The 25054-nt window shown below is 38.4% G+C and overlaps 1 protein-coding gene across 1 annotated transcript in view; it reads left to right on the top strand.

The window, feature by feature from the left end:
* Positions 1-25054, top strand: part of COL4A2 (collagen type IV alpha 2 chain) — a 135467-nt gene that overhangs the window by 85951 nt on the left and 24462 nt on the right. The window contains exons 6-26 of the mRNA XM_084515166.1: positions 1734-1850; positions 2533-2604; positions 4170-4205; positions 4304-4366; positions 6694-6729; positions 7400-7441; positions 7992-8066; positions 9179-9223; positions 10432-10491; positions 11296-11340; positions 13921-13974; positions 14248-14314; positions 15121-15222; positions 15625-15780; positions 17387-17479; positions 17775-17941; positions 20005-20077; positions 20163-20269; positions 21389-21590; positions 22363-22422; positions 23199-23261. Of these exons, the coding sequence (XP_084371292.1) occupies positions 1734-1850; positions 2533-2604; positions 4170-4205; positions 4304-4366; positions 6694-6729; positions 7400-7441; positions 7992-8066; positions 9179-9223; positions 10432-10491; positions 11296-11340; positions 13921-13974; positions 14248-14314; positions 15121-15222; positions 15625-15780; positions 17387-17479; positions 17775-17941; positions 20005-20077; positions 20163-20269; positions 21389-21590; positions 22363-22422; positions 23199-23261 (1735 nt within the window). The remainder of the gene's footprint in view (positions 1-1733; positions 1851-2532; positions 2605-4169; positions 4206-4303; positions 4367-6693; positions 6730-7399; positions 7442-7991; positions 8067-9178; positions 9224-10431; positions 10492-11295; positions 11341-13920; positions 13975-14247; positions 14315-15120; positions 15223-15624; positions 15781-17386; positions 17480-17774; positions 17942-20004; positions 20078-20162; positions 20270-21388; positions 21591-22362; positions 22423-23198; positions 23262-25054) is intronic.

Below are 25054 nucleotides of genomic sequence, written 5' to 3'. Positions count from 1 at the left end.
ACCAGTGGGTCATGCCTTAATTATTTCAGAATTGTAAAGTACATAGAAAGACCAATAAATGTAAGAATACTAACCATTGTTATTTGGTTTATATCTCATAAAGCTTGCATGAGATGGTCTTAAAAAAAACTATTTATCTCAAAATCTTTGAAGAAATTGTCCAGGTCCATGAAACTGAAGCGTTCAAAGAGGAAAACTGGGTAAAGTTCACAGCACAGTATTTTCCCAGCTTACACTCCTTTACATCTTGTGTCATAAAATAACAAAGAAATCTGAGTCACTGGAATCCCTGGACAGAGTTCCCAGGCTTGGGTTTCCTTTGTAGTGCTCTCTGACACCGGGGCCTCACTCTGCAACCCACACATCCACATCCACTCTACTTTCACCCTTTTTGTTTCCTAAAGAGCTCTGTATCGAGTTTCAGAGCTTTCTCTCACACACTCTTCTTCCTCTCTCTCCTTATCACCCTTAAAGGAAGAAGAAACCTTCTGTAGCCAAGGATCTCATTCACCCCACCACATCATTGAGTTGTTTCTCAGTGCTCTGTCTTCCTGCGAGTAAATCACTCTCCTCTGAAGCTCCATGTTACTATAGCTGGACCGCTTCTGCTACCTGAGCAAGTTTTCTTTTTTAGCCCTGTTTTCACAACCTCTGCAATTGCATTGTGGGGGATAAATGCCTTCAGATACTATTTGAACCCGCATGCATCCTCAAGCCCTCCACCCTTCCCACTTGATTATGTTCTCCAACCAGTTTTCTTAGGCCAAAGCACAACGCTGACCACGGCAAGAAGAGAAGGCAAATAGGCACATATATGAACTGTAACAGCAAAGTGCTGGGATGTGGGGCTAAAGGCCAAGAGAGGAGGGTGACAAACCTGGGTCTGTTCTGGAGTGAGGAATATGAGTATTTGATGAAGCTAGGTGAGGGCATGGACAGATCTCTTTTTTCTTCTAAGAAAGTGAGCAGAAGCAAAAAGAAAGCCCTTGCTTTAAGTAGTGAAGAAGGAAGAAAAGTATTCTATTTATGTTAGTTTCTGTGTTGTTTTTTTTGCTGACTGAGCTCCCTGGAAGAAAGCTGCTCAAGGGCAGATTAGCTTCTCATCAATCCTAGTGCAAAGCAATCATAAGTATAATTTAGGTGAACATAGGCACTGCAATGGAAATTCCTTTTAAGGCAGGAGTAACTTTTTCCTGCTTTCCTGAGGGTCAATGTGGAACTTTAGTATCCCCAGCACCCTTGGTTTGAGCCCACCTGATCTCTTCCCATCTCTGTACTTACAGCTTCATCATGGCACCCAACCTAGCTCCAAAGGCATCAGTGACTTTTTTTTCCTAGCTTGGAAGCTCTTCAAAGCCAGTAATGAACCTTTCTTCCCACTCCTCCAGTGTGAAGCACTGAAATTCTTAACAATCTCAGTTCTTGGTGGCTCCCTGCACAGCAGTCTCATCTGGCTTAGTTCTCTGGTTAACAGAGACTGCATTGAACATAGCTTTCTTACCCTTTCTGAAAGGTCCTTCACTACTCATTTTTTTCATACTGTCTGGGGCATCTGGTTCAAGCTGCAGCTATATTAAAAAAAGGCACTGTCTGTTTCTTTCTTTGAAAATCATAGTTTCCCATGGATCCAAGCCTTGGGCTTAATGTGAGAATGTCTAAATACTGTGTGACTACAGGAAAAGGAAAACTAGAAACAGATGGATAGATAAACACTTTTTTTTTTTCCTCAACAGGGTCATCCAGGGCAGCCAGGATCAAGGGGGAAACCGGGTCATGATGGCTGTAACGGGACAGTAGGTGACCCTGGAGACTCAGGAACTCCTGGATTCTCTGGTTTCCCTGGTACCATTGTAAGTAGATGACAGCAAATGGATACCTAAAATGAAGATCATTACTGAAGTACTTGTATTTCATGCAAGTGTGTGTTGGAAACTGATGGGCCCTTTTGGCCCAGCACAGCATCCTTGTGGACTTACCCAGATGACCTTCATAACACTTAGGGCTGGAAGGTCTGCCATACCTATCATGTAGGTCCTGCAGGGTCATTGCTTCAAGAAATCCTGTACAACTTTATCCAAAAGCAGTAAAAGAATATCAGACTCACAATTTCTGATGAAAGTAACCTTTTCCTTCCCTATCCATGCCCAACATACTGGCTTGCCATAGCGCAATATGTAGGATCATGCTGCAATGAGCACTGGAGCTCCTTGATTTACCAGCCTATGTGTCAGCCCTAAGTAGCTGCAGCCATGGCTCTATCTGGCAGGTGCCATCCCATAATATCACTCCTAAGTAACAGGGAGTTCTTTCCCCTGTATTTTAAATCCATTCCTAAAGGTACCACAAGGGTTTATAATTTGTTTGTGAACCACAGCTTTCCAGAGTTTGACATACACGTAGTCTCTGCCTTCAAACAGTTGTACATATATGCTCATGAAAAACCTTACAGATATTTTGCATTACTCGTAACTGTTTATGCATTCACAGATGATATGAAAGCTTACTTTTCCTTTTTTTTTCGGTCACATCCAGGGAGTCCAAGGACCAAAGGGCCAGAAGGGGGAGCCATATATACTACCACCGGACATTGCCAGCCAATACCGGGTAGGTGTGTCACTCCCTCAAGCTGATGAATTTTCAGTCAATGCTCAATACTGTTTTTAAAACAGGTGATGGAGAATGAGTTTCCCTTACATTCTGGAAGACACGTTCCTAGAGACCCACTTAAATTCTGTGTAGGTTTTGCCAGGCAGCTTCTTCTGTCTCTGGTTACAGCTAAGCCTATCCAGGGAGGAAATGTCCACTCGCTTACTTGCAAGGACTTACAGTTTGCAGGTGGATTGCAGAGGTACTGGACAAGGACATAAACCTGTTGATTTTAAAACATTTGTAACATTGTACTTTTAAATAAAAGTGGTAAATGTTGTAGTTCAAGTATTATCCTCTTTATTCGATGACTACCCATATATCATTCCTGGTAAAATAATTCCTTTCTCACAGTTTTCTCCACTGAATGATTCCATTTAATATTATGATCCTTTCTGTATAACTTCCATGTAGGAATTTGGTTGACTTGTGATAATATATGCTTCAATGTATTATTCAGTTATTTAGTTATCCCCAAGTATTCTTCTGGGTGCCCTTACTCTATCTAATCCTAAAAACTTGTTCTGTGATCACTTGAGTCTTTTTCTCATATATATGGTTTTGTATAAGTTGAAAATATCAGATAATGATAAGTGGTTATATACACTGTTAGAGTATAAACTGTGACAAATTTAAGTACAAAGCTACATTAGAACTGTACTCAGCACTGGGATCTGCTAAGTTCATTTAAGTAAATTTTATGCCAGTGATGAGTGCCAAAATATATTTGTCTTTTGACTTTTTTTAATGGAATCTTTTCCTTTCAGAAACTTTAAGTTCTGTTCACTCATTAGTAGTAATTGGAGAACTACTCAAGTATTTATAGTCAAGAATAGGTACTGGCACCTGTATTCATTTCAAAAAGTACTTGGTTCCACAGATCATTACATTAACTAAACTCAAATTATCTAGACATATTAAAAAAAAAAAAAAAAGTTAAGATGATTGAAGGTGTCTGGACTGAATGCTGTATTATTTATGGGCTTGAAAGGTCTTTGCACTAGAACATTTTTGGATCCAATTTCCAAAAACATTTCAACATGTACTGCAGTTAAAATATGTGGTCATTGAAAACGGTATGTTCCAAGAGCTTCTCAGTGACTCAGAAGAGAATCAAAATGATTTGGTAATTCCCATGCAACTCATGAAAAATTAACTTGTACATTTCAGCTTATGTTGTATCCCTAATTAAGCTACTGATTAGATGGGTCTTTCAAAAAGGAATTAAACATTCCGTCTCAGTCTTGCAGTTTGGATCCCTAACTTCACTAACCATCTTTGTACCTTCCAAGTATATTGTATGTAACTATACTATATAAAGTATAAAATCAATCTATGATAAAACACATTATCTCAAATTATCTCAAAATATTCACTGAATGTATCTGTATATGAGGATTTATATGGAATATATACTATGATTTTTAAATAGCTTTTGGAATAAGAAAAAGCTAGTAAGAAAATATTTCATTCAATTTTGTGTATAGTATTTACTGCATTTTTTACTTCTTTGTTTTCTTTAGGGAGAACCTGGGGATCCAGGATTCAGTGGTTTTCCTGTAAGTGATAGTACAGCAAATGTGATAAAGTGTCAACCGTAACTGATATCAAAACAACATGAATTGATGTTTTGGGTTTTTCTTTTTTCAATTTAAAGGGATCTCCAGGTATACTGGGTGTTCAAGGACCTATTGGTCCAAGAGGACAACGAGGAAGACCAGTAAGTATGCTTAAAATATTTTCTGTAGGAAATTAACCTAATGAAAGAATCATCTCAGCAATATTCATTATGTTGAACTGTAGCATAGCAAATGAAGAGAAAAAATGAATTTAGAAATAGCAAGGAGGTGTGCTTGGATAGAAAACCTTGAAAAAAGTACTAAGACAGTGGTTCTACAGTGATGAGTATTGCACAAAGAAGTATACTTTCTTTCACCATGTATTACCTAAAGGTCTTGATTTATATTGTATTTCTTTAACCTCCTTGAAAGAGTTTTCTTTGTAGAGATTATTTATTGCAGTCCATTTAAGAATCTACGCCCCCCTACTCTGAGATATCAGAATCTAAATATGTAATCTTTTCTGCTCATGAAGGATGTGGTTATCAGCTATTCATCCTTCCTACAGGAGATTGAATAGATAACTTTCTTTATTAGTTTTTAGAAGACCATTTTATTTTTAAACTTTTTTTTCAGTATTTTTTTCAAAAGTCAACATTTACAGCACTGGAGTTGACAACTGGTACTGACTATTTCTTTGGAAATATTGTGTTCTCTACAGATATCATTTTCTACATTTCTTGTTTACCATGGTTAACGGTTTTATGGGTGAAAAGCAGATATTCAAATTCAGTTTATTTTGTTTTATTTAGGCTTGCTTTATTTTCCTGTAAGAAACTTTATAGCACTTACTTACTTTTTCATCTTTTTATTTGTCAACATTTACTTCAGACCTTCTCTACATCACTAATTTTTGGGGAAAAAAAAAAATCAAATTCAGGGCTTCTTACAAATGACCTCCATAACCTTTTATCAGGGACACCCAGCCTCCTCCCCCCAAAAAATAAATTAAATAAAATATAAAATAAAATAAAATTCTAGGACTAAATTCACAGCATGCTAAGCCTCTCCAAAATTAATTTTCTGCAGTGTCTGCTTTATCACTGCAGGTAAGCTGCATCTTACCTTTCTCTTCTGAACCTCCTGAAAGAAAATCTTCTCAGTCCTTTACTTTGTTCCTAGAGTGAACTCATTAGTTTCATGAGCCTCACACAGAAGACCCAGCCTACTATTCCCAGGACACTGTGTTGGATGTAAGATGTAAAGAGTGACATGAACAGTGCATTTTCTAAGCCTTATGAGTACATCCCTCTGGTTACAATCATCTCAACATCTCTTTTGAACACTCTGCCACAGTAGATGGATACCCACCATCTCCACTATTAACAAAATAGTTCAAACTATCTTTATCATCTCTGAAACTGTGATTGACCTGTGGGAGGGACCTGGGAAATGCTTCCAGGTTTGCACCGTTCCTCATCCTTGAGTCCTAGATCCCACATGAAGGCAAACGTGGCTCCTCCAGAGGCAGCATGCCCGCACGGTGCATCTGCCCTGTAGATTAGGCAACAGCTCACAGACTCCTTGACTAACCAAAACTGATTTAGCATTGTTTTGTCAGAACCAGTCTACTGTGTACTTACACAAAGACACATAGCAAAGGAGAGATATATAACAAGTTTAGGTCTCGCCTGACCATCATGATCTTTTTTTCTGTAAGTTTGGGTTGATGTTGCATAACCCAGGTTGTACCCCCTTTGGGGCTCAGCAGGTGGTCAGTTCCATCGGCAGCTGTCTCACTTTTATTATTCCTCTTATTCACCATCTCCTTCTCTGAAAAGCTCATGCTTCTTATTCACCCCACCTCTCCCACATTTGACAGTTTTTAATGCTTAGGATCCTTTGGAGCCTATTAACTACCCTAGTTGACTGAAGCACTGTAGGTTTTCTGTCCAATTAATAGCTTTCCTTACTGCTCTTCTTGTAAGACTATATTGTAAGACAAGCATTTATGTCTGTTCTAGTTTCATTTCCCACCATCTTCTTTTTTCATTCTGTAATATACCAAATTGGGAATCTGATATACACTCAAGGTAGTTTAACACCCTTTAAACACCAATGCAGTACCAAGACACTAGTCCAGTGAAGTGGTTAAAGATGTGCTTAACTTTAGGTCTGAAGTTAAAATGTTACTAGGTCAGGATCCAAAGCACAAGTTCTTATTACTTGAAATAAAACAGAATTTCATTAATTTCAGAATTTCATAAACCAGGAGACTTTTATTATGTTAGGAAAGATTATTATATGATTTAGAAGAGTATTTTTCAGAGCAATAAACACAGCTAATGTATCAAGGATAGTACATTGAGCGCTAAGGATTACACTATTTTCCAAATACATGCTTTTATTTCTGACATAGAGTAACTGACCTGCATGCATTGATTACAAAGTGACAAGTAACTTGCTCTCACATATTCTGTTTCCCTAGGGACCACCAGGGCCCCCAGGACCACAAGGACCACAAGTAAGTCTTTGTTTCAAAGCTGTTCATGTTGATTTTGTGTCACTAAGGTTTATCCAAGACCCACTTGGAGGCAGTAAAATAAAGAACCACAGGCTGATCCAAAGGCTGTGTAGCACAAGACCTTCTGTGTTGGCTGCATACCACAAGAAGTTAATCTTACACTGGGATCGGCTGCCCTGAAATGATTAAACCAGTTCTAGAGCCAGATTTAATTTGCTACTGTAGTCACAGTAGCTTCCCATGAACAGAGAATCCTTGCAGTCTGCACAATATTCAATTGTATCTCAGTGGAAAAAAAAATAAATATATAAGTTAATTGTTCTGACCCACCTAGGTATTTCTATTTAATGTTTGGTTCCATAAAAAAACTTGCTAAAGTGCTTGATCTTTTCACAACATTACTCAGCGAATGACTCAAAGTCTGTTATAAGAAGCACTGGTAACATGAGATTTCAATTAGAGTCATCTTTCTGATGTTTACATCTATAAAAATACTTCTAAATCTCTAAAAATACTTTGAGGTAAAACTAGATTATTACTTGTTACTCTTCTTCAGTGGCATCCTACAGAGTTCTAAGTCTGAAAAGGCCCTTCAGTGTGTTTAAATTTGAATTTTGCATTTGAAAACCAGGTTGTACTTCTAGTAAATCTTGACCTATTGCTTTTGCAGGGCAACAGGGGCCTTGGCTTCTATGGAGAAAAAGGCGAACAGGTAAAGAAAAACTGATGAATTAGTATCACTACAGGACAGGATGATGTTGTTTGCTATTTATAAAGGAACCTATTTTAAATACACTATCAGTTGGCAACTATATTACATTATTATAATAGAAAAACAAACATAGTTTTGAAAGCTATATTTGATAATCTCCATAACAAATGTCATAACTGAACTAATTTTTACATCTAACTTTTACATTAGTCTTGGTCCAACTGTGCCTTCATTTCCACCAACACAAATCAGAGGTGACATTTCCGAAATGTGTAGAGCCAGACTCCTTTATATAAAGCAATAGCCTTTAAAGTTATTCTGGAAGCATACAGGGCAAAAGCACATATTGCTTTATGTTTGTCACAGCACAAAGTAAACTTGTTTCTTGCTATCAATTTATTTAGAGGTTTAGAATTGTATTCTTAGCAGGGGAAAATATGCATCCCTCTTTTTCTACTCATCATTCATTCTATTCATCAGCCAGTGATGATCAACAACTTGACAAGGTATTGTAACTGTTAGTAAACATACCCTTACGTTTTCGCTGCAGGGACCACCAGGTCCACCAGGTCCACCCGGGCTTCCTACAAAAGAACTGACAGGTGTCCCCTCTGACAAACACAAGGTAACTAGAGAATATTTTCCTGAAATGTGAGAGGAATTAAGAGCTCTCTACTATCAAAACTAAAATATTGTACAAATGTGCTTTTACATATAGTACGTAGAAGACATTAGTTTGTCAGAAGACAAATCTGCTGCTTTCCTGAAGCTTGAATCATAAAGTACTTTTTGTTATTATGTTGGCTGTTGAGAAAGCACTTCTCACAACGTAAGACTGAAGGTATCATAGCAAACTTGCTAATTTTGTTTAAATAAACCCAAGCGTGAAGCTACTGGTCATCACTGACACCTTCTGATTTTACAACCAGAAATACCAGCTGAGAAATCATTCAGTATCTCATTTTCCATAATAATGAATTAAATCATCCTCCTGTAAGAAGTACATTTTAGGGAAGCAATCAGAATTGTCGTGTATGTTTATATAACATATCTCTGTGGTGCAGATCTTTGTATACTTATAGTAAAGGCTTCTCCATAGGTATTGGAGAAATCCTGTACAGCAAGATACAGTTTATTCTCATCTGTTGCTTCTTACTGGGAGCAGAGATAGTCATACCTCATATAGGAATGTTCTGTGGTGAGCACCAATGTCCAGACCAGTAGTTTTCAGTTCTGAATTTGAAGCTACAAAGTTCATGTGGCTCCAGAAATATAAGTAAACTGGTGTGATACTGAAAGATGTAAAAATGTCTTTGGTGTCAAGATGGAATTTCCATGACTAAGGGGAGATGTGAGCTAGTTGTCTGGACAGTCTTTGTAGTCAGTTTAGAGATATAGACAATATCATGAGTAGGCTGCAATTTTTCTCATCCTAAGAGGAATTCTTACATCTGATCAGACAGTTCACAGATAAGCAATAGGTAAAACTTGGAGAAAGTGGATTTATTTATAGGCATTAACCAGGCACTCATCACCCAGGCATCTTATGAACAAGCCTGGAAATATCCTACAGTGTTCTTATTCCTAGAAATATTTTCAGAAAAACTATGAAATATATAGATTTTTTTTTTAAATCTAATTTTTTTTTTTTAATATTTGTAACTTTGCATTAAAAAAAGTTAATAAAATGTAAATGGGAATGCCTAACATATCTGAACACTTTTTCTTCATTTTTAGGGTGAAAGAGGAGAACGAGGGCAAAAAGGGGAACCTGGACAACCAGTAAGTCAAGTGGAGAACATCAAAGACAAACAATATCAGAGTTAATACTGGTGCATTCTTCACTGAAATGGTATAATATGGAGCAGTACAAACAGGGGCACCAGTTTGGATGCTTTAGGAAATCTAAACAACATGATGTGTAAGAACTTCACAGCATAATCTGTTGTTCTCTTCTTGCTGGTTTACCAAAATTACCAAGATTTTCCCTCACACTTTTATTTCAATTTTAGCTATAACTATTAATAAATCTCTTTACTGCTGATGGTCTGCTATGTTAAAAATTACATTAAATCCCATTAAATATGTATGTAAGGAAATGTTCTCAATCCTTCTCAGTCTGCTGCCCAGCACATACAAACTTTTGGTCTCATAGGTCTGTTGACTGAGAATAATCCCATGTGTTGCTGTGTCTTTTAGAGCTGTCAATTGAACTTGACTGAATGTGGTTTAATTAACTCACATGCAAACTCTAGTCTGTCCAAATAGCTTTACTATTGAGTAGTTCTTTTTTACTTCCCAGAGTGGTTTAAAATACAGTCTTCACCAACTTGGGATGCCTCACTGGGCATTTTGCAGAGCTTTATTTTCTCAAACAGTCTGGTTAACTTCCCAATGAGGTTATGGGTTATGGCAGAAACCTGCAGTGTAAGCCCTGCTGACCTCCATATGCACTTCCTAGTCATATTTTTAGCTGATGGTCATATTTTATACATGCAGAATTTTGTTGTGACTCTATTAGGAAAACCACAGATTTTATCTTGATGTAGCAGAGTGGGATATGTTTCAGATATGTTTCTCCTCTTTTTTTTTTTTTTTTTTTTTTTTTTTAATAGTAGTAGCATGCCTGTATTTGCCAAATAGTTCTCTAAAGCTATAATTTGGACATACGCTGAGTTGCTTAATTGGTTGTATAGCTGAACAATTGCTTTGGCTTCTCTTCAGAGTCACAGATATAAAAGAAATAAAGGAGGAGATGATAGAAGGGAAACCCTGTCCTCTGCCTAATGGCCTGATCCTGCTAATGTAATGAAGCAAGCATGTTGCACTCTACTTTAAAGACACTGGTTCTTTCACATGCAGCTATAATTAGATCATGCATGTGTTACAATGATGTTTTTTTCCTTCTGTTTAGCTTCCATTAAAATTGTTTGTTTTTTTTTTTTTTCACTTTATGTAGAAATATGTTATCTGAATGTAATGTTTCCTAGGGTATACAATACACTGGTGAAAGAGGTGAAAAAGGGGTAACGGGCTTCGCAGGACAAAGGGTGAGTCACTCCTCAAAGGTAAAATTAGTATTGCTAAATGTGCAAGTCCAATCTGAGACTTTGCCTTTAGGAGCAAAACATAGGTTAACAAGCCACAGACATGCGAGCCCTTCAGCCCATGTCTTCCAAGTTATGGGCAGCTCTGAAATCCCTGGTACAGGAAAAGAAAAATGGCATTGTGAAATGGTAACAGAAGGAGGGCCCCACATGACTCACAGGTTTGACTACACCCTCACGGGGAAACGTCATGCATCACTCACCCAAAGCTGTGCTCGCTCACCGCGATCCCCATGGATCTCCCCAGGGGAGGATCGTTCCTCCCCTGATCCCCAGCATAGTCTTAATTTTACGATTTCCACATTAGCTCTCTTCAAACTGTGTTCAGCAAACACGAGTTTGACTCCAGTTACCCCAGAAACATAATTAAATAAATAAATAAATCCTACTACCTTGTAGCATCTATGGATGTTTCTCTGGGAGCACTGTTTCTAAGGTGCTTAAACAGACTAAGAACAGTACTCAGCATATATTTTTTAAAAATCTCAGAGACTTTAAAATTTTCATGGTTGATTTGTAATCTCCCGATTAAGAGAAAGAAGATAAAAATCTAATACCAGAGTAAATTTCAGATCTTTCGTGTTTGCAGCATACGTGAATCACATTGGAAAAGTATCTGAACTCTGACTGTTAGTTTTAGAGATTCGAAATAATTGTCAGACTTATTTTGTCTAAGAAATAGTAATGGTTCTTAAAAGATTTATTATGATGTTACTTATATTTATTAATTTCAATGTGCCTTCATAGGGACTACCTGGTATCGATGGCTATCCAGGACTCATTGGAGAAAGAGTGAGTATTGCATACATGACTGTTGTTTCCAACACACATGTAGACAATCTGTCTGAAAAGTAAATTATAGAGGACAAATTCTGCCTGTAATTCCACCAACTGCAGTCTAGAAAGCATCATCTGGATTCTTCTATCATTGTAATTTTGTGTCAGTTAGTTTACTCATCAGTGAGAAAAAAAATGGTCCTGTAATTAAAGTTCGTTTTTCCATTTCTACATGACCACATTTTAAAAGTGCTGTGGGGAATTGTTTTTTTCATTTCTTCTTTTACTGCTACCATGATTTCTATAATTTTCTTCTTAGATGCATAAAGTTACTAGTTTGAACAGCTTTCTGCAGACACACAGACATGGTTGAGATCTGTGGTCTATGCTACATCTTGGATATCAAAAAAAAAAAAAAAAAAAAAAAAAAGGAAGGAAACTGATAAATACACCAATACACCATTAAATCTCTGTCCCCATGGAAACACACCCAAATATTTAAAATAGCATTATGTCAGACAAGTAAGAGCTCATACTTTCTGTTTATGCTCAGAAAAAGGCTTCTTCAGTCAGCATTAGAAATCACTTCCATGAAGTATTCAAATAACTATGAGCTGCATGACTTTGCTTCTCTATCTTTAATAGGTTTATGAATTTGTCCTGCCACCAAGGTAAAACAATAATAACATGAAACACATGGGACGTAAAGCACATGAAGCAATAAAAGAAACTGTTGTGCAAGTATTCAGTTGATCACAAAACTTGGTGGTGTGGCAGTAATACATGTGTGGAGAGAGTGATGCAAAAGCCATTAAAGCCAAATGATTGACCTCAACTTAGGTTCCCACTTTGGTCAGAAATGGTCAATGGCTTCCCTTTATTGAAAGTAAATTTTGGCAACAATTTTAGTGAAATGTACATTGGTTTGGACATGCATGGAAAGGAATAGTTCTTATGTTTGTTTTTTTTTAGGTTGGATATTAGGAGAAATTTCTTTACTGAAAGAGATGTGCGTCATTGGAACAGGCTGCCCAGGAAAGTGCTTGAGTCACTATCCTTGGAGGTCTTCAAGAAACATGTAGCTGCAGTACTAATTAGCATAGTTAAGCAGTAGACTTGTCAATACTAGGTTAAAGGTTAGACTAGATGATCTCAGAGGTCTATTCCAACATGAATGATTCTGTGATTCTATGAATAGGCTGGTTGGTTTGCGATTCACAATAATACCCTCTTTGTTGTTTTTTGAATGATTTGATTCTTCAGAGAGGATAGTTGCCTTGCCTGCCCACATTATATGAAGCATTGGTTAATTAGGAAGCTGCTGGCTTCACTTCTAGACCACCAGCTCCACCTAGCGTAAAGAGATTTTACACCTGATACTTAATGCTGCTTTTCTGATAGCTTGCAGTATAGTTGCCATTACAGAAAGGTCCTTGATGCCTATGTTTCAGTTCATGGTGTCTTGCTGAGAGTGGTTGAATTGTGTAAATACCTTTTAGAGCATGCTATAAAAATTAATGCTCCATGTAGGAGCTGTTCCGATTATGAAAATTAGGAGATGCTGTTTTAAAAATGCTGGGTAATAATCTAACTATTGTGAATTTTACAAATCTACTGGCTTCAGTGAAACTGCTTTAGTTGATATCAGTTGAGGATCTGGCCACTGTTTTCTACTAAAAGCTCACCTTTTTAACCCCAGTTCTTTTACTGAGTACCTATCAATGTCTTCTATAGAGAACAAAGGTTTTTAAGAAACTGAGTACAATATACAGGTTCTGACCTCTTCTGTATCTGCATCACTGAAATCTGCACTCTTCCTTGTGCACCTCCAGCAGCTGAAATATGTCCTTTTGATTGGATGTGTTGTGTTTTGCCACGTGTTTTAATACACACACTTCGAGTTTCGACCATTTTAAGTGAGTGAAGTGGGTAGGACCTTAGATACTGAAATGTTTTCTGTGGCAGGTGGGGATAGAAAATTTCTCTAGGACACAGCTTGCCTGAGGGTAGGAGAGGTAGAATAAGGCATGTTCAGGGGTGGTCCCAAGTTCTTCTCTTTGAGCTGGGGGACTTCTCTTTGGCCAAACCAACTACGTCTGCTTGGAAAACAGCAAAGAGGACCTGTGCACTTCATGCTATTTTGTTGCTTGCTGTTTGCATTCCAGTGAAGTGCACTCATCATGATTCAGACTCATTTAGTTTTGGTGAAACAGTTTGGCATGTTCTGTCTGTCTGGTCCATGGTCCTCAGGGTTGACCAGCACTGAGGACATCCTCCTTCTACTCTCCCACCCTGCAGTGTCCAAGGGGATGGTGCAAGTGTAGTTGCTCCATCCCTCTGCACCGTTGCCAGAACCTGTGCCACAGCAAGTTCCTCTGGCCTTTGATGGGAGCTAGGTTTGGTCTAATGGATGGAACATTAAAGCACAAAGAGACTTAATAGTATAACCTGAATTGATACACACCAGGAAGCAAACTGCTCAGCTCTATTGCATAATTTTCACGGTAACATCAGGGGAAGCCAGCTGCTGCAGACCAAATAATTTTATTGTCTCTCTGCTAAAGGAAAAGTCAACCCTTTTTATGTGTATTACAGGGTTTTTCAGGACCTGATGGCCTACCAGGTGGATACGGTCCTAGAGGTGCCAAGGTACTGCTTTAGTTTCATTTGCTAGAAGGCATAAACTAGACGTATTTTTTGTTTTTCTTCTCTGTGATGTAACAACAGTCAAAGAGTTTGTTTGCACTGTTGAACTAGTCACATTGTTTGCTAACTTGAAATGTCTCAGATTTCTTAAAAGTTTCTGTAGTGTTTTTGAAAGTTGTTTTTGTGTGTGTGTGTTTCTTGGGCTTTTGTTTCAATATTAAAAGAAAATCTTTAGAATAGTGTGCTTAAATGCAATGCTTCAACTTCTGTTAACAGGGAGAGCAGGGCGAGATGGGTCCTCCTGGACCACCTGTCTATGTTCCGTACCCCATTCCAAGAAAAGGTAGGTCTCTTTTGCTTAGGTTGCTTATCTTAGCCATGTTTTACCACTTGCTACACAGATCAAAAGAATGAAAGACTGAGAATTCAACTCCTTCAGAAATTTTGGTTTGCTAAGCTATTCCAGAAGGTAGAATTTCCTTCCAAGAGAGATCACTAATCACCTTTTTGCAGACAAGGTGGCTTTTTTGTCTTTCCTGCTGAAGCTGGATTGCTATACAAAAGGCATCCATGCATTCCTGAGTCCACAGAGAAAATCAATTAATTAATTAATTAATTAAAACAATAAAAGAGTGTGACTGTTGTCCAGTGAAAGGAAGAAATGGAGAGTCTGTGTCCTGTATCCTTTTTCAGACTCTCTGGATAAAATGCAGCACTGACAGCTCATTCATCTAATCTAATGTTTAAAAAAAAAAAAAAAAAGCTAAGAAAAAAAAAATAGAATCTTTGAGGAATAGAAGAGGACTTGTCTTTTTCCTTTGGGTCATAAATATCTTCAGTGATCCTTTCAGTAGGCTTGTTTTGCCCACTGTTACCTGTTGTGCCGAGCTGTGTTGGCTCAGGGTGACCAGACTAGAACCACATCAAGTGATAAAAGTTCGCAAAGACCAGAACTTCCAGGGAAAGGAAGTTTCTTCTTTTTTTTTTTTCTCAAAACAAAACAAAATAAAAGTTTGTTTTTATTCTCAAAACTTTAATATTTTGAGAATTTCAGTAAACTGGGACATCTGCAGTGTACCACAAGTCAGCGTTTATGGTCACAAACAGCATCACACTAATGTGTTTTGTGGAACTGGGGATGTTTTTCAGGTACAAGAGGTGAACCAGGCTTTCCAGGTGCTTCTGGACTACAGGGAGAACCGGGAGAGCAAGGAGATCGTGGGCTGCCTGGTCTTCCTGGATTCTCTGATGGTAATACCTCAATAACAGTTGTTCCAACAACTAGACTTTATAGCAAATTTTAACTGGTACAGGATTGAGGTGGAGAAAACACATGTGCACTTGGTGAAATACGTGGTGCAGAGTAGCAGATAACTAACTGTGAGGTGTGTTTTGTGTTCATGCTTTAGCCCAGGGGGACTCTGGCAAAACAACTGAAGTAGAGATGATGACAGAGCCTTGCTTCAGGACCTGCTATTGATTTGCTCAAGTGAAAAGTGTGGTTGCCATTTTTGCTGTGCACTAAATGTCTCCATTTTTCCTTGAGTGCTACATGCAGTTTGCATGAACTGTCTTTTCTGTTACATTACAGATCCTTGTGCAGCATTGTTAAGAAATTTTTCTGAGTTCTGAACAATTCTGCTTCTCTTTCAGGAGATGGGGATAAGCCAGGCTTACCTGGAGAAATGGGACCAAAAGGTGAAAAAGGTGAATTAGGATCTCCTGCTTATCAGTCAGGCCCACCTGGGTCACCAGGTAGGCACGGTGAACCAGGGCAGCGTGGTCCTCCTGGTCCTGCTGGAACTCCCGGTAAGTGCAAGAAGAGAGGTGAGGAGAACTCATGGGAACACCATTGCTTATCTTAAAGATAGTTGTTGGCAAAGCAAAGTGAAAAAGTAGGTTGAGGGAATGAAACAAAATGGGTGGTAGGGAGACACATAGGGTAGAAGCGTTGTAGGGGCATTGATGAAAGAAAGGCTTGCATGATTTTTAGACATTCCTGGCAAAATTTGAAAAGGAGGTCTGTTTGGGGCTGGTGGAGGGATATGGACATGCTTAAACCTTCATTCTGCTCAGGTAAAAATAATTTTCACAGATGAAATTTCAAACAAAAGATATGTGCCAGTATTCTGGGAAGAGTGTCCCAGTAAGTGTGCAAGAGATAAGAGGTAGATTGGAAAGGGTCTGGAATGGAGAACACTGACTGTAAATAATAAGTTTAGCAAACAGAGGTTAAAATGAGAAGTTCTGGAAAAGTTTGTTTTTTCATCTTCCCCAGCACAAGAAAGATACTAACATAGTAAAGGGAGTCTTATGAAGGATGAACAAGATGTTTAGGGAGCTAAAGCTTGTGAGATAGAAGGAGCAGCTAAAAGAACTGGATTTCTCCCTTAGCCTAGAGAAGAAAAAGCTAAGGGGAAGTCTTACTGCTATCTTCCTGTACCTCTTAGGAGGTCACAGTGAAAATGGAACCAGACACACCAAGAATATAAGTGACAGGGCAATAAGCAAATGTCATGAGTTACAACAGGGGAAATTCTGCGTAGATATTATGAAATCCTTTTCCACCTTCAGGGTGGTCAACTGCTGGAACAGGTTGCCCAGAGAGGTTGTATAGATGCTTCAGCTTTGGAGGTACTCAGCTGAACAAGGCCCTGAGCAACCTGCTCTGATTTTGAAGCTGGGCCTGCTTTGAGAAGAAGGTACCAGGTGGTCTCCAGAGGCCACTTCTAACTGAGATTGAGTGAAAAGCACCACACTGCAGTGCAGGAGTGGAAGTGGAGAAAAGGATTGCAGGAAGTAATCCATTGGTCTGTGGTACTGCAAAGTATGTTGTGCTGAGAGATAAAAGCAAAGGAATTTGGGGTGTAAGAGACCAAAGAATTGAAAGAATCATCCACCATAACAGAAGAAGCAATGAGGAGTAAGGGGCTGGGAAGAAGTTACAAGGTCTGTGATAGAAGACCTGGGTCCTGGGGCTGTGTGTGTGTCAAGGCCATGTCCTGTAACCATGCTGAAATGAGGTCGGAGCATATACATTCCCTGAACCCCTCATGCTGGTCTCCAGCCAAGCAAATACATGTGCTCCAGCCAGTTCCTGGTCACTGGAGTGCTCCAGCCATGCAGTGCAGTCATGGCCAGAGGGACAAAAAGCCTGACAAAGCTGGTCTAGGTGGGACTGTTCATGCTGAGCAGTACCAAAGGCGGATTCTTTGCAAGCAGATGAAAGCAAGCAGGACCGAGGAATGCAGAGACAAGCAAAAAGACAAGACAACAAAAATAACAAGCTGGGTTAGACAATGACATTAAGGGTTACAGAAAAAAAGGCAGATGCAGTCCAGCTTGAAGAGGGAGGAAACAGGAAAAGTAAATCTAAAATACATTAACTTATCTTTTTATTCAAATAAACTTGTAGGTTCTCTCTTTGGATTAAAAGGACGGGAAGGGACACCAGGTAGACCTGGCACACAAGGTTACCCTGGACCAAGAGGACAAAAAGGACCCAAAGGTAGTTTATAATACATAACTATAAAGATGCTCTACTGTTATTCTTTGTGTAAAACTTCCATTGTATTCAGTTTGAGTTAAGTTGAATTATGACTCAGGGAGTGATGCATTCGATCTGAGGCTAACACAAGTAAAGTTGTTAGTGTCTTATAAGAAAAAAATAAGCACTTTTCTCAAGTATTTGATAAACTGCTCGAGTGTTTTCAAGTATATGTATATATATATAATGGGTACAGCTGAAAGTGTATTTGTTGTGACAGAGTGTTCTTTCTTCTTTTCCCAATACATGTCCTTAGGCGAAGAAGGGGATTGCAGTAAATGCCTTCTGGGTGAAGAACTCAGAAGGGGCTCCACTGGCCCCCCTGGCCCACCTGGTTTTCCAGGAACCCCTGGCCAGCCAGGGAGAAAAGGAGAACCTGGTGATCAAGGTCCACATGGTATTCCTGGCTACCCTGGAGCAAAAGTGAGATATTTGTTTCTTTGATGCAGTTTTTTATGCCTACTGAAAAATTAAAAACAGCTATACTCCACAGGAAAAAAATAATGATGAAAAGTAGTTTTTTCTGTACCACCTCAATTGTTTTCAGATTGCTACAAAATACTGAAAGCCAAAAGATGCTGGGATGAAGATGAAAATGGAATATCTTGAGAAGAGCAAAAGATTTCCACAAAATCCAAAATATATTTTCCATTTAAACAAAGCTGTTTCAGCAAAACACTTTAAAGCAGCTGTAGTACCGATTATGATCTGGCCAGAAGGGTAACAATTTCAGTAGTCCCTTCAAATTGTTTCTAATAAGATGTATATGTCAAACTGATTAAATGTAAGGTTCCTGTTTATAAATGCATACAGTCTTCCTAAAAAACACTGTCAACAGCCCTGAAAAGAGTGCTTTGCTAATAATAATAATGTAGTACTTTCAGTTAGTGCTTTTGGCTTTCTGAACATAAACCAAACTCACTTGCAACTATCTAGATTTTCGTGGTTTGGTTTTTTTTTAGAATTAAAATAAAATAAACTTTGGCTTGATTGTTGATGTAAAAAAAAAAAAAAAAAAAAAAAAAGTTACAAACTTTTTTTCCAAAAATTCAAAATACTTTTATGAAAAATTTTATTTTCTTTGAATTGTGAAAAAAAAAAAAAGGCAAAAGTATTTTTGAAACTTTCAGTGTTGGAACTTTGGTTAAATTTTTCATATTTGCAAGATTTTTTGCCTTTGTAATGAATGATTTCTGTTCCAGAAATCCCAGAATTCCAGAGTTTAAGACACAGAATTCTATAGAATTAAGACATACACAGACATGTTATATTATAGCAAAATATCATCCAGCGGGAAAGCACTTTATCTCAGTTTTTGGTTTGCAACAAATTCAACATAAAACAAGTTACCTTAGCTATTTTTGGTCCATATTCTTAGACAGAAGTGACTTCATAATTCTTTGAGCTTGTTCAGTAAATTTTGTGTACAGATAATAAATACATTTCATTTAGATCAGATCTTTGTCAATTTAATGAAAATAAAATTTTATCCCAACCCATGGGCATTCTTTTCTGTAGAGAAAGAGAAATTAGGAACAGCTGTAAACCATTTCAAATACACGTTATGTGCCAAATTGCATTATACACATCTAAACGTTGAAAGCAAAAAATAGCAAAGTGAACATCATACTATTAATGCAGTGTTATTGCTGAAAATTTCTGCAGTTATATAGTCAATGACATAATTCAGCATCATATTAAGTTCCTGATATTTCTTTTGGCCTATATAAAGCAATGTTCAAAAGAAGCATCTCTACATGGGGCTTCACTGTCCACCACAGCTAGAAAATACAGACAGGTAAAGCAGGATCCTTTTGCTCAAATTTACTCTCCCCTTCTAGACTTACAGAAGTGTGAACCTGTATTCTTGAGATGACCTGCAGCTGAGATACAGTTTCCACACATGCTTTTCACCAATGCTTTTTCCACCATGCTTTTTTTTTTTTTCAGAGAAGATTGGAGAATGTCAGTAAAAGACAGTGATGCAAAAGATATCATATTAAGTAATTTATGGCAAAGGAATATTTCAAACAAAAAATAAATGCACCAGGAATTCCCTTCATTCAGTGTCTGCCTTAAAATTCAGTAAAAGGAAGATAGGGAAAAATGACTGATGGAGTACTGATGCAGTTCTCCAGTTGCAGTCATCTACAGGACTCGAATGTATGAAAACCCACAGGTCTTCCAATGACATCCTCATGCAGAAGCACCCTACCATGCCACACAGACCTCGGTCCTAGTTAGCACATGTTAATAAAGATTCAGGCACTAGAGTGGGATTACTGGAGAGGAAACCATACACGGAGAGTAACAGAAAAGCAGTGAAATTTAAGGAGGGTTGGTGGTGTTTTTTTGGTTTTGTTTTGATTTGTTTTTTTTTTTTTTAACAAGTTTTTAAGTAGAACAGTGGGAATACAAGTATGTATACTTATTCTTTAAGAATTCCTGTTTCTTTTGTGTGTTTTTTTCATTGTGTGTAACATCAGGGATCGTCAGGTCAAGAAGGATTTCCAGGACCAAAAGGACAAAAGGGAGACTCTTTTTACATAACTACTAAAGGTAGAGTAAAAGTTCGTGTCACATTATTTTGCATTATTTATACCTTTCATGAGAAAGCAGTCTTAAAATGAAAGGTCTACTTTAGGCACCAAAGGAATCCGAGGAGACCCTGGGCTTCCTGGTGTCAGAGGGGGAGATGGTTTTCCAGGCAGAGATGGATTAGATGGTTTACCGGGACAGCCTGGCCTTCCGGTAAGTACACTTAATTACTAATGCATTTCATTCTGAGCAGATTACCAGGCTGTCCTTCACACACACATAAAGATGCATAACTAAACTGGCTGTGCTAGTTATTGATATATCAAATATTGATCTTATCCTCAGGGTTTTTTTGAGCTACCTTTCACTTTTATTTCTGTTTTATTTAAGCAAATAAGTACATGTAGTAATATATAACCCATTTAGGCCAATTTGGTATTAGAGGTTAACTTGTGATAATTAGCAGTTTATTGTTATCCAGCATTGTGTAAGCCATTCTGTGTGACAATTTGATTTGAGGGAGTTGAAAGCAATAATCAGTACAATTTTACATCCTCAAAACATAGGTCATGTTGTCATATATGCACTTGGTAGCACCTCAGCTAAGTAATTGTAGCCATCAAGCAGTTAGACACGTAGTCTCAGTTGGTCTTCTAAGATCCGTCTGTAGGCAAAAGAAGAGTGACTCATCTCACAAATGTTTTGGACCACTGGGATGCTCTTGCCTCATATCTGAGGATGAGCTAGAGCCATTTCATCCAGTACGGACCACGGTGGGTTATACTGCCAGTGAAAATGGTACTTTCATTACTTCTGTGAATGGAAACATTTCCCAGTGATGTTTTAAAGATGTAGATTCAGCATTGCAGTGACATCACTACAGTAGCAGAACAAGAAGAACCAACCCATTTGAGCACAGTTTTATGTCAGCACCTCTCAAGATGTACGAACTAAATGCCACATCAGAACTAAACCTAATTCATCTTTAGTGATGCATGTAGTTTCCCCCAAATCTACTCAGGGCATTTCAGAAAGGGCAGTAAGGCTGTCCACAGCAGTGACACATGTTGTCCAAATGCTCTTCATTGGCCATCATTTTTAGGGCAATGCTCCTTCTAAGAGAGTTTCTCTTATGCCCTTGGTGTTGTGGGGTCTAAATTAATGTCTGATAATTTCAAATATGTTTTATTTGCAATGTTGATATAAAGAGCAGGGATGCAATTCAGGAGGAATAGCTGTCTGTAAGATGTTATTCATGAGAGAACTTTATGTTTGATTTTTGTTTGTTTCTCAGCAAAGTTAGGAGTGATCACCTCTGTTCACTTCCCACAGGGTGATACTATCAGGGGCTTCCCAGGCGATCCTGGTTATCCAGGCGAATTAGGCCCAAAGGGCTTTCCAGGGGAAACGGGTCTTCCAGGTGAAGGATTTGTTGGTCCAAAAGGGTACCGTGGTCCTCCAGGTGACCATGGAACAGATGGAAGCCCTGGACCTCCAGGTCTGCCCGGTCCACCAGGAGAGCCTGGCCAACTAGGTAAGAAAGATGACTCTGTCTTGTATCAAATCCGTGGAAGATCACTACTAAACTGTGTGTGGCACCAGTGTTGAAAAGTTAGCATTTGGTGGAGGATTATATGGAGGAAAAGGGATTGCTTATATTAGTTGTCCAGAAATCTTAAAAAAAAAAAAAAAAAAAAAAAAAAACACTTCAGAAGTCCCAGTAGTTTTATTGGTTTCAATAAGAGTATTGAAACAGCATAAGTGAATATATTTGTGTCAGCAAGTAGTCTTTTGTGTCTTGAACAGCTGGAGGCAATGCAGCAATGTACTGCCTTTAGATTACTCACAGGGGGTTTTGTCTGGTCTACCCCATCCAACCTCATCTTTTATTTGAGCAGAGAAAATCATGTATTTTTCCCTCAGAGCTCTTTGTAGTATCTTCACAACTTTCTGAGCCTCTCATGTTCCCAAAAGCTCAGACTTGGAGTATTTTTGTTTGGCTTCAGGTTGTTCAGCAGAATATGAAAGCCTCAGCAGGAACCTGCCAACCCTATATGTTGCTTGGGATATATAGGCTCCTAATTTGAAAATTTGAAAATTTAGGTTGCAAGCCTAGTTCTAACTAATATACGGACAGAGAGTTTCAGTGTTTTATAGCAAATAGGCTTTAAGTAGCTTCTCCAATGCATAATACATAAGAGAACACTTTATATGATGTTATAATATACATTTTGTTTAGAAATGAGAGTGTTTTAGGATTTTCCACTTTTAAATGATAACTATCCTTTCCCATTCTTTGCTTGTAGACTGTGGGCAGGTCATTGAAGACTTTTCTAGAGGAGACGGAACTGAACCAATATGGTCAGGTACTGAACATACAAGTGGCTTGAATGTATTTCCATATTTAGTCTTATGGAACTCTTAAAGCTGGATAAGTTCTTTCTGATGACTGGTTTGGATACTCTTAATTGAAAACTTTTTGAAGTTCAGGTCACAAATAACCGTGCATATAGAGTATGTAGCTCAAAAGTAATTGAATCAAATTGAAAATATTCTAAAATTCTTGCAGTTTTACCTTCACCATCCAGAAGTTCCTTGTTTCATTTTTCCTGAGTGTTTATTGCGATAAAATAATGATTACTATGCAATATATGGCAACAATCCCAGAAATGAATTACCAAAGGGAATTTAAGAAACTTTTCTGAAGAACTTTGAGTAATGAGTTTTAGTGCAATTTTATGTTTAAAGAACCTTCAGTTGTACCAGAAATTGACTTGGTTTATTCAGGGGTACAAATTGCTAGCAGGCAAACAAAGTGTCTCTCTTATTCTGGTAAGTCAGGTGTCCTGAAATAGCTTTCCCATGACAGCCTGACAAGAGCAGTTACCATAGCCTCTGTAAAATAGGCTGGGCTGATTATTGGGATGGAGCTCAGCTTGAGTGCCACCCAGAAAATGCCACCTATAACCAATGTTTTGTTGTTGTTGTTTTCTTTTTAATGAAGAATAAAACTTACAAAATTAGGCTTTTGCCTGTTAATTTCATTCACCTGCTTTAACAATGTTGTCCGAACTGTAGGCACAGAGCTGGTGAGAGGCAGCATGTGAGCACACATGGTGTGACTAACCATCTTTCTTTGCAGGTGGGGGCTGTGTAAGGCCACCAAAGGGGTCCCAAGGCAAGCCAGGACTGCCAGGAGCCACAGGTAATGCTTTGCCTTCACCTTTTTTTCCCATATACACTACGTTATGAGGGAGATCTTGCCAAACCTGTTAAAGTCAGAAGTTTAAGAAGTTAAAGTTTAGAAATGGCAGTGGAGGGAAGTACTGACCTGAAGCAGGCAGAGGGTTCTAAGCAGCACACAGCCCTGGTGGCTGCACCATTCCTAAACTAATTCTGCCTGTGTTAATGAGTGTCAGACATGAAACAAAAAGCAAAAAGCTGTTCTGCATGTGCAAGTAAGTCAAGAGAGAAAATATACAAATATATTGGTAGAGAGTGTATTGAGGTCTCTCCAAGATGACTGGGCACCTCACAAGTTGCAATGAAGGACTGTGACAGCTTCTTACTGTTCCTCATGAGATATACAGAGTCCCTTCTGCAAGGGTGAGCCTAATCTCTTTAATGTGGCTTGGTGCAATGGGCCAGATTGATGCAATGCAGTTGCCCTATCTGGTGCACCACGTGCCTTCCTTGCAGAGCTGGTCTACAACCAAGCCCAGAAGGACCATCTGGTGATCCTGGGCCTTCACAGCACTGCAGGTTCCCCACCACTTTCCAAAACAAAGAGGGCATGGGGACAGGGTTTGAAGGACTATGTGAGATGGGAACTGAGAGAACCACAGAGAAGTTGTGAGGAGCAATCATAACCATTAACCTTGAAGAGGGAATTTCTGACCAGCACCACAAACTATAAGTTCCTGTAAGTTTATACACTTACAGCCTAAGCAATAAAGCTGTTTTTTTTAGTAAATAATTCTATCACCAGCTGACCAATAAATAAATAAATAAATCACTGGGTTATTCAGAGTTTGGGAAATGTAAAATTCTTGATGTACCCATTTCTGAACCGTTCCCTCTGTGCTTCAGGCAATATCAGAGATCTGGACTATAACATTTAAGGTCAACTTCTTTTTTTCCCAGCACAAGGTTTATTATGGCATGCATGGATTGATTTATAACAAATTCATTGATCTTAAAAGGGAATGGTTTATCTCTATTGAAAGATGATGACTATCTCTGATTTGTGTTACCTTAGTCCTAATGCCTTTAGTTTGGCATTAGGATCTATGTTTCTGAATGTTGTTTTCCTTGCCATCTTTGTAACTTCTTTCTAAGTAGGATTATTTGTTTCTTCTTTCCTTCATATGAACTTGGCAGTTTTTTTTTCTTTCAGTGAATGCAGTCAGACTGCTAGCTCTAAGAGTGCTGCATGCAGGTGATGCTGCAATCACAGATTTGTGTGGTTTATGTTTTGTAGCTTCGGTTAGCTCTTTAACAAATCTATCTTCATCAATGTATATGTTTTATGAACTTTAAGATTTATTTTGCCTTCCTGCCCTCCAAAAACTGGAAAAAGGCCCTTGCTGATCAGAATGCAGAACTCTGCTGCATTCTCTTTCTTTCAACTGGAGGTAGGTCTGGAATTGGAAAACTCAGAGGTACAGGACACATTTTACGTCTTTTCAGTTTCTTGTCACTGTAGCTGTGTTGGTCTGATTTCCTAGGGCATAATTCCTGCCCACATTCTCCATATTGACAAAAGCACCAACACCTTTACAGCACTTTCATTCTCTGCTTAGGGTGTTGTGGTTTTGTCCTCAAGACTTCCTGCCTTCTTTTCAGCCAGGATGGAGCTCAGCTATAAACAATCAAGTCTCTCAGTGTCCTAGTTGTTGATGACAGTATATCAAGCAAAAAGTCATCTCTATAGTCTCACACCCTCATGTTATTGTGTTTCTTTGAAATTCCTGGCAACACGCACAGTTTATCCTAAGT

This window comes from Aythya ferina (assembly GCF_964211825.1).
Source record: "Aythya ferina genome assembly, chromosome: 1".
NCBI classification, from domain to species: Eukaryota; Metazoa; Chordata; class Aves; order Anseriformes; family Anatidae; genus Aythya; species Aythya ferina.
Note: the sequence above shows the minus strand (reverse complement) of the source record. Positions and strands in the feature narration are given on the sequence as shown.